At 38.8% G+C, this 13,828-nt stretch overlaps 1 protein-coding gene across 1 annotated transcript in view; it reads left to right on the forward strand.

Moving 5' to 3' along the window:
• Window positions 1-5,318: 5,318 nt before the first annotated feature.
• The window catches only part of MYT1L (myelin transcription factor 1-like), an 84,645-nt gene continuing 76,135 nt past the window's right edge, over window positions 5,319-13,828 (forward strand). Inside the window, exons 1-2 of the mRNA XM_010297347.1 lie at window positions 5,319-5,565; window positions 10,089-11,066. Of these exons, the coding sequence (XP_010295649.1) occupies window positions 5,319-5,565; window positions 10,089-11,066 (1,225 nt within the window). The remainder of the gene's footprint in view (window positions 5,566-10,088; window positions 11,067-13,828) is intronic.

The following is a 13,828-nucleotide window of genomic DNA, read 5'->3' on the forward strand; positions in this document are numbered from 1 at the left end:
CTTCCTGAGGAGGGGACATGGAGAGGGAGGTTCTCATCTCTTCGTTCTATCTAGTGATATGACATGTGGGAATGGTTCAAAGCTGCATCGGGGAGGTTCAGACTGGATATTAGGAAGCATTTCTTTACAGAGAGGGTGGTCAAACACTGGAACAGGCTTCCTAGAGAGGCGGGTGGTGCCCCCTGCCTTCACTGTTTTAAAGGGCAAGTGGAAGAGGCAATGTGGACAATGCCCTTAACAACATGCTTTAACTTTTGGTCAGCCCTGAAGTGGTCAGGCAGTTGGACTAGATGATTGTTGTAGGTTCCTTCCAACTGAAATACTTTATTCTGTTCTATTCTATATTATTGTCATTAGTAGAATCAGAACTAGACAGATGCAGAGCACTTTAACCCAACCAGTAAGTGTCGACTCTTGGAGACTTTTTATAATACGTAAAACCAGCATTATTGAAATCTGTGAAGAAGATGCAAACAGTGATGAGCCAAAATTACGAACTATTTAGAAATGCATAACTAAAAGTAATAGCAATGTATTAGTAAAAGAAAGAATAACTGTCCGTTGGCAAATACGTGTTTTGCTTGAAGTCTGCAAATTGCACATCACTGAGAAGATAGGTAGCGTGGAAATAATGTACACAGTTTATCTGAGTTTAGGAAAGTATTTGACACAGTTCCGTTTAATAAATCAATTTTAACATCATAAAACACAATACAGCACCAGATACAAAGGGACAGAGGGGAAAAGTACATGTTGGATAGGTGAATTCCATTGACTCTTAAGTAGCTCAGATACTTCAGTGTGCAGAAATTTGTTAGTGAAACTAGAGCCTAAAAATAATCATACAAAGTGCAATTGAAAGCAAACAGTAGGGTGATTTCAGTATGAATCCCCTGATGATTATAAAAATATAATTTCAGGGAGAAGTAGAGGTATTGACTTTATCTCATGTACATTACTTTTACCAGTGAACTCCAGCAGAACAAGTTCTGAGATGAACCATTCTGAGACCAGGCTCAGACTTAGGTTTTAGTTTTGTGCAGTGTAAGATTATATCTGTATCTTCGCGTGTGCGTGCGTGCATCTTGGAAAACTGCCTACTGAGGTTATTTGATTGATCCACTTTGTAGTTTGTTGCTTCTGTGAGCCAGTTGGAGTAAGAGTTTCAGCAGACATGTCATGCACTGAGATTGTGTTACTCTAGTCAATTTAGACACTGTGAGGCTGGCTACAAAGAGACTATCATCATAGCTGGCAGGTATATCTTTAGTTGGAAATATATACAAATATATGTAAATATGTATGTGGTTACATCTGTCCAGAAGAAGTGGTTTTTTTGTGAGACACAAGCTTTCATTATCAGGACAGATATTCCAATGCAGATCTGAACAGCAATGGGAAATCCCTCATAGAAAGGAGGAGCTGACAATTTCGAAAACGATGACACTGTGTTCTTTAGGTGGACAGGTAGTTGGAACAGCATCATGCGAAGTATCTTTGCAGATGCAGTAGTGACAGAAAAAGTTTTTTTAGATCTGTTACCATAGCATACGTTTCCTGCAGTTGACAGGTGTTTGGTAGTCTAATCTCCTCCTTAGACGTTTCCAATCTCATAGGCCATCTGTACATGTAATACAGATGGCAAATAAACAGAAGATAATAAAGAGTCTTTGTAGCTAGCTAAGAGTTAGCTGCACCATTGAGTCACCATTTTCTGTTTTTTTGAGGTCCACTGTATATGTGTTCTTGGCTGACTGGCGTAGCATGGTTCAAAGAAACCATTTGCCTTACTCATTCTTTCTGAAGCTATGGTTAACAGTATGCTTTCCATCAATCCCAACTTACAGATTCTCCTGCCTTGTTCCCCATATCTTCAATCACAGTAATCAAAGACTAAATCTATTTGAGTGAATAAAACAGACCATAGTCCACTCATTTAACGCTGAGTTCAATGGTTGCATGACTTGAGTGCATACAGCTAAGCTTTTACTTTCCATAACAGGATCACCACATTTAGACTCCTTCTTGGGAACAGTCCCTAAGCAGCAACTCTGCACTGTACCTGGACATTGCTGGACGGATGCTGTCACTCAAGTCAAAATCGTGCCAGAGCTTCACTAAGAGTTTAGCAGTATGAATAATCATAACCGCTGCTTGGTTTGGTGTTCCGTCCACCCAAAGAGGCAAAGCATCCTTTGTATTTACTTTCTCTTTATTCTGTGGAATATCACTCAACCTTCCTGTCATGAAAAGATGGGGAATGAGGGAACTATAGATAAAGAAGCTGGATGAGGGGATAAGGAAAAAAGGAACAAAGCCCCTAACGAAAAGCTTTAAATTTCAAATTAAGTAAATTCTGACACTTGTGCACATAGAAGTCTTCATCCTTCCAGATCCCTTGGCACTGAACTCATTGAGGGAATAGAGAGACAGGCAGAAGAAATTTCGAGGATATTATGTTTAGCAGTTCTCTCGTCCTCTAGAAGGGTAGCGATGTGTGCCTCTGTCCCCTCTGCCAGTCAGGTCAGATTATTATCAAAGCACAAACAGGCTCCCTTTGATAATCAAACACAACTGAAAATAAGTAATTAAACTTACAATGGAGCTGAGACTCGTCCAGCAAGATGTAACTCTTTCCATGTAACTCATGCAATCACAAGCATCTATCCCATTCAAAGCATCCGTACTACCTCACCCACACCAACCTTTCCCTGTATAACTTTGTCTCCGTCTGCAATCTAAAAATACCGCCTTTTGGGTAGCTCCTTCATTCCTTCCTCCCTCCAATTCCTATTGTGTCATACTAAAGATACTGTTGAAGTTCTGCAAGGAGCAATTTCAAAGGTCTGAGTAAAAGCAATTGGGATAGAATTCAGCCCATCAATTTAATTTATAACTGATCAAGAGAAATAGTCACTTTTAGGGAATAATTCAGCCAATCTACTTTAAATGCCTAGCTTAGGATGAGATAAATCACATCCCAGGATGCATGCTTTTGTCCACTGCCTATAGATGGAGTCTAGATGTCTAGTTCATATGGAGACATATTCAATATGGACATCTGCATTGAGTCAGAGATCTGAACTGAAACAAAACCAGTGAAAAGAGATTATGTATCCCTGTAGTAACAGTTTCCAACCTGTCTTTTCAGAGACTTGTATGTGAGAAAGAAAATGTTAGTTTATAAACTGAAAATGTGTCCTTCAGGCTGCATCCTTCGCAAAGCAATGATCATGGAGAGGGGCATAGGTAGGTGTCACTGTCTCTTAAGCAGCCTTTGGAGTAGCCCCATGAGAAGCTCCATATCGAGAGCTGTCTGAGTGGGTGTTCTCCCATTGGTGCAGCTGGTCCTCTGCTCCCCTGCTGTCTTCCTGCTGTATCTCAGTATTTGGAGAATAGCTTTGGCTTCCTCATTGCCTGCTGCCCTGCTGAGCAGTGGAAACCTGAGAGAAAGCAAGAAACTGCCATACTCCACTGAGTCATTATAAGGCTCTGAGTCAGAATATATCCCCTCCCTCATATAGACTACCTAGGGAGAAGAAGTAGGATGAAATGAATACCAGTCATCAGCTAAAGCCATCTCATCTGCCCAGACAGAAGTCAGGTTAAAACAGTTAAGGGCTACCTGAACCCGATTCTCAAGGCATGGACCAGATGGGGATGATGGACTAAATTGTACTGCCCTGACAAACTGGTATACCCACTTCTGATCACAGATATGCTCAGCAAGTTCCTTCTCAAATCTAAACATATGCTTTCATACCAAATGAGCACTAGATCCGGTTTGGGGCTCTTCAGTACAAGAAAACATTGAAATACCGGAGTCCTGTGGTGAATAACCAAGATGATTAAAGAGCTGGAACATATGATATACAAAGAGAGACTAAGAAAAAAGGATTTGTTCACTGTGAGGGGCCTTTTCCAACCTTAATGATTCTATGATCTGCAACTAGATCAGGTTGCTCAGAGCCCCATCCAACCAGACCTTGAACGCTTCCAGGGAGGGGTCATCTACCACCTCTCTGGGCAACCTGGGACAGGGTTTCACCATCCTCACTGAGAAAAATTTCTTCCTTAGATCTAGTCTAAGATCTTAGATCTACCCTTTTCTAGTTTAAAACCATTGCTCCTTGTCCTATCGCTACAGGCCCTGCTAAAAAGTCTGTCCCCATCTTTCTTATAAGCCCCCTTGAAGTACTGGAAGGCTACAAGAAGGTCTCTACAGAGCCTTCTCTTCTGCAGGCTGAACGACCCCAACTCTCTCAGCCTGTCCTCACAGCAGAGCTGTTCCATCCCTCTGATCATTGTTGTGGCCCCCCTCTGGAGCCGCTCCAACAGGTCCATGTCTTTCCTGTGCTGAAGGCTCCAGAGCTGGACGCAGGATTCCAGGTGGGGTCTCAGCAGAGAAGAGCAGAGGGACGGAATCCTCTCGCTTGACCTGCTGGCCACGCTGCTTTGGATGCAGCCCAGGATACAGTTGGCCTTCTGGGCTGCGAGCACACATTGCCAGCTCTTGTCCAACTTTTCATCCACCAGTACCCCCAAGTCCTTCTTGGCAGGGCTGCTCTCAATCCCTTCACCCCCTGGTCTGTGTTGATACCAGGGGTTGCTCTGACCCAGGTGCAGGACCCTGCACTTGACCGTGCTCAACCTCATTACGTTCACATGGGCCCATTCCTTGAGCTTGTCAAGGTCCCTCTGGATGGCATCCCTTCCCTCGGGCATGTCAACTGCACCAGTCAGCTCGGCGTCATCTGCAAACTTGCCGAGTGTGCACTCAATCCCATTGTCTGTGTCGTTGATGAAGATACACTTGTGCATGTTCAGGTTCCTCAGGTCGTCTCGAACCAGATCTTCGCATACAGTGCAAGGGACTTTGCTCTTCCAGTCACTGTCTTGCAGGTCATCCCCTCGAGTGGTGTGGGAAGAGACGCTGACAGTGAAGACTGAGGCAAAGAAGTCATTGAGTACCTCAGCCTTCTTCTCATCCGTTGTTACCAGTTTGCCAGTCTTGCTCATCAAGGGGGTACGCTTTCTTTGACCTTCGTTAATACTATAATTATTGTAGGAAAGTCTAAACAGTAGATGCCAGTATTATAACTGTTATAAGAAGGTGCAGAAGGCTGAGGAGGAGTGAAAAAAAAATAGATATAATAGAATAGGGTGCATCAAGTAACCAAGTGAACAGTTACCTTTTTCTTTTGTTTTCATTATGTAATACAAAGTCCATAAAGGAGTCAACTACTGTAAAAACAAATTGCTTGGGTCTTTACCTAAAGTACTTATAGTGTAAAAGAACTTTAAGAACTTTTGCAGAAATGAAGAAAGAATTGCACATGGTCAACTTCAGTGTTCAGTTCATCCCTGAAATAGGCATATTCAATGGCTTGGGCTCTGATCGAAATCCCACGTCAATAGGATTGTTCAGACTTTTAGAGACCTTACTTAGGCCCTCAGAGAGTTACATGTGTACTCTGTTTATTCAGTGTGGAGTGGAGAAGCTCACTAAGTTTTCCGCCTCTTCAGTTTCCTTACTCATAAGATTTTCCCAGAGGAGAAGGCAAGGTACAAAAAACCCCCCGCCTCATACGATGCTGTAGCTTTCTAAGTTTTGGGATTCGTTTCTGCCAACATTGTCTTGCTAAATACTTCTCATAGGCCGGCTGTCATAGACTGTAATGTGGAGATGTATGCATGCACCTCACTTTCCAGCTTAAAGGGAGAAAAATGCCTATGCAGTAGTATCATATGCTGAGCATTTTAGGTGCTGACAAGTGGCAGTAGCAAGAGCAGTGAACTGTTTTAAAACAGGCAGTGCTGCCTGGATAATGAAACCATCCATCTGGGCAGGAAGCCTGTATGACCACGTATAGGTTCGGCTTGTTAGCCATCATGTTTTCCCGTGCTTGGGAGAAAGTGAGTAATTTGATACACGGACCACAGATTTGGAAAGTCTTGTTTCTGAAGTCTTTGGCCTTTGGTAGGAATGTAGCTGCTATTACTGAAGTATCATTGCCTCTCTCTGCAGAATCTCTCAAACTAAATGCTGTATATTTTCCTTTTCAAAAAGAAGGTGCTGTTTTGCATGACTCCCTACACTGAAAACAGCAAGCCATTTCTTCTGCCAAAAAATTGTTTAAATATGGATGTGATAGGAACAAAGGGAAGAAACAATCAAGGACATAGAGGCTGTAGTCCTTATTCTCCAGTGACTCCTGGTATGACATGGAAAGAGTCACTCAACTTCTCTGTGTCTTCATTTCCCATCTGTAAAATGGGGTTAAAATACCTACCTCACAGGGGTGTTGTGAGGCTTTTAAAAATAATGTTTGTAAAGTGTTTTGAGATCCTTGGATGAAAGGTGCAATAAGAAATCAAATTATTCACTTTTTTTAGTGCAATACAAGAGTGCACTTCTGTTGAGATGGCTAAAGGCTTCCAGCTCTTTATAGCTGTTCCACATACTCTTCATTATAATTTCTCTCCTGTCATTTGTTATATCTGCTGGCAGTTAAAAGGAACAAATTTTGCAATCAAGAATATCTAAATTATCATAGTATTGTGCAGATGAGGGCTAAAATAATCTGATATTCTTTTAAAACTGTGTTGCATATTCCTTGTCCATGCAACCCTAAAGCTAACAGAAAAAGGATATATGATAACTTTGTCTGCTCTTCACCTAAACTGACCAATTTATGTCTTTTTGAGACAAACTCAGCCTCTTCGCTAAATAAAAAACTGCAATTTGGGACTGGTTACAAAACTTATGTAAGGGGTAAAGTAAGTGTTTTAGTCCTATATGCTTTGCAGTCATTTAACAAACAGCTATTAAACAGCAGAGTGTAAAGGTAGTCACCAAGTTGAAGTTTAAAACTAAGGAATTGTAGAAATGTGAAATGAAAGCAAGATTAGATTTTACAGAGTTGAACCAAAGAAAAGGCTCATAGGTTCATGTAGAGCTGCTAGGCTAACATACTTTCCAGAAGACCCTTTTGACTAAGACACAAACTAATTCAGCACTTAAAATTTCAATTTAATAAACAGGTGACAGGTGCGTTACTAGAGCAAGCTCAGCATCTGGCAGACTGTGATTGAGGGAATGACATAGTATACAAAAATACTCTTTTCTTTTAAATTAACCACTGCATGGAGGTAATAATCGTGAGCAAAACAGTTGTTAAAGAAAGTACATGCAAGAAAAGGCCAAAAGTTCAAAGAGGAGGAATGAAACTTGATTAAAATATTTTGTTTTCCTGCCTCTCTCATCCAAGATTCATGCTTTACACTTTCTTCTCCTCCACCACCTTTTTTTCTTCTTCTTTTTAGGATTGAACGGGCAGGAGAACTGAAAAGGATATAACCAAACAAACAGAATAAAAAATATTATAGTTACAGCTTTCACCCAGCTTCACCTACTCAAAAGGAATTTACATGTCTTCACTTATACAGTACGTGATTCATATTTTGACTTTTCACTGTTGTGGAGGCAAAATATAACATATTCCTCCCTTTGGTGATCATTTACATGACTCTCATTCATGTAAAAACAAACACAAACCCCCTTTCTTAAAAAACAAACCCTGAAACTTTCCACATTTCAAAAGTTGGCCTAGAATAGTCACTGTGGTTTTTTCCTACTCTTTATTTCAGTATCCTACTAGAGCTAGATTTGGACTGATTTCACCAGTGTTTATAGGTATCTCATCCTAAACTTGAAGACACTGGCAATTTTGGAGCTATAGCTCACTGCTTCTTTAATTACTTTGGTGTTCCTTCTGCTACATTTGACTACCCATCAGATGTAGTTGATGAAAGTTGATGAAGAAGCACCCCACAAAAGCAGCAGTTTCTACTGAACGGTCTACTTGGCACCAGGTTTCATCCTTAATATTTAAATTAACGTGGGATTTGCTTGTACATTTCACTTTAGAAAATTAATACTAGTGTATTAAAACATTTGCTTTTTAAATAGCACAAAGTAATTAGCCAGTAATCCTTAACAGCCTACTTCTATGCAGGCATTCAAGATGGAAATATTTCAAATAGGAAGTGTAAGTGGCATCCTTTAGTTTTACCCTAAAAATCTGATACTCTGATATACTTAAATTTTGAGGGACTGAAATGTAAATGTGAATTATGATTATCTTGAGAACGACAGCAACTAAAATAAAACCACCTTTGATGATAAATAGATAACCCACTATTGACATGGAATATCTTGTCATGTAAAAACATCATACATCTTTCCATTCAAGTAGATAATACATATTATGTAATAGTTTACTTTTAGAGCATTTTTGTCCCTAGATATAGCCTAGTCATCTATCAGTTCTGCTGCTTAACTACAGCCTACTATCATCCCAGGATCCCTAACCACTGTGTAGAAGGAATACTATCTTGTGGCTGAAATATTAATTATTGTGCTGTTGAGCTTTGTATTTAAAACTCTGATTTTTTATCTTGTCCACTGACATAAAAATTATTTTTATCAAAAATTATTTTCTATCATCACAATGTTAGTATACAAGCCACCTACTACCTGAAATTTCCCACTTTCTTTGTTTAACCCAAAACATAAAACTCACGCTTTAGAAAATGTTATGTGTTAAGGTGTACCAGTGTTGAAAATACACCTGATCTGAAAAGATGCTATCAGAAGTTGATGGACTAGCTCTTGAGCAGGTGTTAATTGTCCTAGCTCTACTGGTTTCTGGTTTGCACCAGCTGAAAAACTGGACTAGCATATCAATATAGTGACAGATTGAGGAACTTTCTTTTCCAGTTGTGATGCAATACATTTAAATATTGCTTGAGTAGCCAATTATCAAAATATAATTTATGAGACGTTCATTAGTAAATAATGATGAATGTACATGTGTTTTAAGAATGGGTCTAATAATGACGTAACTTCTGAGTGAACATGAGATATCAGAAAATCCTGTCTGGATTATATTAATCTGACCAAATACGGATATCTTTAAGGTAGGCATCTAATCTGGTTCCCTTTGTTGTCAATGAAGAGAAACAGGCACTTCAGTAGTTACTAATTTTATTCTCAAGAAGACATCTTAACCAGATCAGGTGGACTGTATCCTTAAAGTGTCTGCTTCTCTTATTGACTAAGGACGGGAACATCGAATAACTCTCTCGATATAGATGCTTTCCTTGCTCATGTCTCAAGTTAGGTGAGATGAATCTCACCTTCAGGGCCTCACAATTAAGTTGTCCCTCTATTATTCAACAGTTACTAAAATGAAGCTAAGTAAAATGTGGTAACTCTGCGCCATTATATTACAATACACGGACAGTAGATAACAGCTCTATCGTACACGTATGACCATATAATTTGGGCAAGCCTATTTACTTAAAATTATATTGTGCATATAATTGCTCTGTCTTCCTTTCCTGTAACAACTCTTTTAAAATTCTTACTTCTCCACACTTTGCATAGTTAAACTGAGAGATTTTGATTTCTACTGTTGGATCCACTAAGTAAAATGCCATTTTGACCTTTGCGTGTAGCTATTGGGTATCTAGTGTTAACGGTGTGTATGGTGTTAAAAAAGTGACAATTTCCTGCTTGGTGTATATTCTTTCTCTTTTGGTGAATGGCATTCATCAGTAAGAGAATAAACACAGTAATGCTCACTCCTTTGCTATCTACCATATTTACAGGAAATACAGGAGTGAGAAAAGTTGGAAACCTAGGCAGTTATGTCATATTAGTAATACGATTGTAATAAACCCCATAAAACTGCAAATACAGAAATGAAAGGCGAAACATAAGTATTTATGCCATATTTAGCAGTAGTAGTAATTAGCATTTTGATTGCCTTTTTCTAATCGGTTCTGTGAAAGAAATTAACCTGAATAGCAAATAAACAAAAATAGCCTTATGGACTATAGAGAAATTCACTTCACATGGGCCTTAGTGTTATAAAATTGCTGTATGATTAACAATATTTGACATGCAGTTTGTTTTCTGTCCATGCGATTGCAACAACAGTTCCAATTGTAGCCACTTTTTTCTTTTCTTTTCCTTTTTCTTTCTTTCTTTGTTTCTTTCTTTGTTTCTGTTTTTTATGCAGAAGACCATCAAATGAATTGTCACAATACTCGAATAATGCAAGACACAGAAAAAGACGATAACAATAATGATGAGTATGATAATTATGATGAACTGGTGGCCAAGTCATTGTTAAATCTTGGCAAAATTGCAGAGGATGCAGCATACAGAGCCAGGACAGAATCAGAAATGAACAGCAATACATCTAATAGTCTGGAAGATGATAGTGACAAAAATGAAAATATTGGTCGGAAAAGCGAGCTGAGTTTAGATTTAGACAGTGATGTTGTTAGGGAAACAGTGGACTCCCTTAAATTATTAGCACAAGGACATGGTGTAGTGCTTTCAGAAAACATTAATGACAGAAATTATGCAGACAATACTTCACAGCAAGATAATAGGAATATGAACTTTGTAATGCTAGGGAAGCCTGTGAACAATGGACTTACGGAAAAAATGGTGGAGGAGAGTGATGAAGAGGTGTGTCTCAGCAGTTTGGAGTGCTTAAGGAACCAGTGTTTTGATCTGGCTAGGAAACTCAGTGAGACAAACCCACAGGAGAGAAATCAACAGCAAAACATGAACACTCGTCAGCATGTCAGGCAAGAAGATGACTTCCAAGGAAGAACACCAGACCGGAATTACTCTGATATGATGAACCTAATGAGGCTTGAAGAACAGTTGAGCCCCAGATCTAGGACTTTTTCTAGCTGTGCAAAGGAGGATGGTTGTCATGAAAGAGACGATGATACCACCTCTATTACTTCAGATAGGTCTGAAGAAGTGTTTGATATGACAAAAGGTAACTTAACCCTGCTTGAGAAAGCAATTGCTTTGGAAACTGAGAGAGCAAAAGCCATGAGAGAAAAAATGGCAGTGGAAGCTGGAAGGAGGGATAATATGAGATCATTTGAGGAACAGTCTCCAAGACACCTTTCTGGAGATGACAGGAAGCCTAAACCCAGTGACGGCCATGTCAAAAAGCCATATTATGGTAAAGGTAATATTTCTTTGTTATGTCATGAGAAAGTGTGAGCTAATGTATTAAGTTTTGCATAGAGTTCTGAAGTTATTAATTCCACAACTTTATTTAAATTGTAGTAGTATGGCATGATTGTAAAATAGCATCATGCTGTGTTTATAACATTTTTAAAAACCATTCTGCAGTGTTAGAAATATGTACAGTATTTCAGTGAATATCATTTGGCGAAATTAAAAAAAATACTTTTCAGGGAAACAAAACAAATAAGAGATCATGTTGAAAGAGGCAAAGATTTTTCTCAAGTTTTTAATATATTTTATAGTAATAATTAAAAAACAATGATGAGAATTACATTGCAAACTGTATTGGAGAGTGGGGTTTTGTGTAGCAGGTAGTCAATCAGCTATGAAGTGCATATTTTACAGATTGGATTGGGTAGGTGGCATCGTGATTTATAAAATTATCATCAAATGACAGTTATTGATGAAGCCTCTCCCATCTAAAATGTAGAATTGCCTGATAGAAATTGAACAGTATCAGAATGACCGATAACATAAGATAGGGGCAGTGACTGCACATTAATTATCTTAAGATAGTAAGGTAATGGAAACCATTTGCTATGCAAGGCATGGTGTGGCCTGGGCTGAGATCAATAGCAATTTCTTTCTTATGTGCATTCCACTTCACTGGTTTCATTCCATTGTGGAAACAGTTAAGGTGCTGCCTTGACCATAATTCAATATCAAAGAAAAAAAAAAAGAAAAGAACAGACTAAAGGTTACCTTTAGAATACCTTTTAATTTATGGGATTATCATGGTGATGGTGTGTTTGTATTACCACACCCCTCTTCAACGTGTCTACATCTGTACATGTAGGGCCGTGTTGTATAAAGTGTTCAATACCTCCTGAGACTCATTGAACACCCCTGATTCCCATTGACTTTAGTGGAAGTTGAGGACGTGGTATTTCTTGGGAGATGTTAAGCAGAGACTGGGTTCATTTTATATTTGTTGTAAAAATATTTGGTTTCCTTTCTACAACTGAGATGATGGGCAGTTTTCTCCTTTTTATAAATCCCTGTTTTGAAAGAGCAATACCCTAAGATCTGCCTGTGACATTCAGGTAGGCAGACAACATCTGGGTCCAAGAAAGGTTTTTATCTTTTTTTATAAGCCTTAAAGAAAAGTAATGAGCAATCTTTCAGAAAAGCATGGAAATTACTGATGTCAAACACTCTTCTGCAATGTATTTTAGCGAAGCTTGCTTTGTTTTAAACACAAATACGTGGTCCAGTGAGTGCTGTAGTAACTTCGGGTATTTGGGAAAGACAACTTTCTTTAGTTAGTGTATTACTATACAGCCATGTGGATGTTGTGCTAAATGTTGTTCGCATATGACCTGTTGTAGGTATATTGCCCTTTGAATATATGTCTCTAACAAAACCACAGAAAACATGGCAAACCGATATTAATTTTTAAGAACTTTTTAACTCTGGTGTTGTACAGCCCTTCCAGTCTATGTATGCCTGGGAAAGTATTTATGCATATAGATCTGCTGTCTCCAAATAGACTATGTAATTTCTGACAGTAACAAAAGCATGGACTTCCTATTTCAGTAAATTCTAGAGCTTCTTTGAACCATCCTGTCTCTTGGGAGCTGCAGGCTGAATTGATAATAGGTCCAAACCCCAGCCAGGGACTACATATTGTGGTAGTTTGGACCAAGAAACTTTGTGGAGTGGGTTGTTCTATGATTTTTTAATCAAGGAAGAAAGAGAAACTTATTCCTTCCTTACTTCAAAAAACATAGGAAACATTCTGGTAGCTGTTGAGAAAGGAAGCTTTAAGACAATTGCTTAAATCATTTGTTCTCCACTCACACATTCTCTTCCAAATACCCCTGGAAGAGATACCCACAGAGATGTATGATAAGGTTAAGTGGAAAGTTTCTGGGTACACAAGTTTGCAGTGAGAACTCCTGGCTTCAGGAGTTCTGCTGTCAGAGATCACTGAAACAACTGTTATGGGACCACTAACCACTAATTTTTTCACTGCCATTTAAAGCCTTCTAAACAGGCTTTCTTCTGAAATTTATGAATTTTAAAACCTTTTGAGTCCTCTGACAACCTTCACTCAGGTAATACTCCCATTGTGGCAAGGAGTGAGGAAAGGTTACAGAATTAAATAAAACTATGCAATATTTCTCCCAATTAGCAGAAAAGGATTTACAAAAGCGTGTCCAGTGTTTTGTATAAGGTTGTGGAAAGTTTAGTCAAATGCCTTCCATTAAAAGCAATGGGAAATTGTGCAAGTACAATTATATGCAAGTATTGAAATCATGAAGAATAGTATACAGCATCTTTTCTGACTCATTAGACCATAAAGGCTCTTAAGGATCTCTTACATGCTATAACTTTATAGCATAGACTTGAATACAGAGGAGGATTTTCTTGACACTGCAGGATGTAAGTGTCTGGATCCTCAGCTACTCTAAATTAGAATACCTTCATTGACTTCGTTGGAGTTCTGACAATGTGAAGTAGCTAAAGTTCCTCTAGTTTAAAGTCACTAAAAAGCCATTATGGTCTACTAATCATCTACATTTTTTGCAGTCCTTGAATATTGCTATATTTACATAATTTATATTTCATTTACATTACTTATTCACTTATCTAATACTTTTACACATCCCAAAGTACTTGACATGAAGAGTTGCTTAGAGTTGTGTATGTATGTAGCTGTGGGCTTGCTGTTCTAGTGGTCTCAGCACAGGCCTATCT

The sequence above is a fragment of the Phaethon lepturus genome, unplaced genomic scaffold, assembly GCF_000687285.1.
Source record: "Phaethon lepturus isolate BGI_N335 unplaced genomic scaffold, ASM68728v1 scaffold20761, whole genome shotgun sequence".
In the NCBI taxonomy this organism is placed as follows: Eukaryota; Metazoa; Chordata; class Aves; order Phaethontiformes; family Phaethontidae; genus Phaethon; species Phaethon lepturus.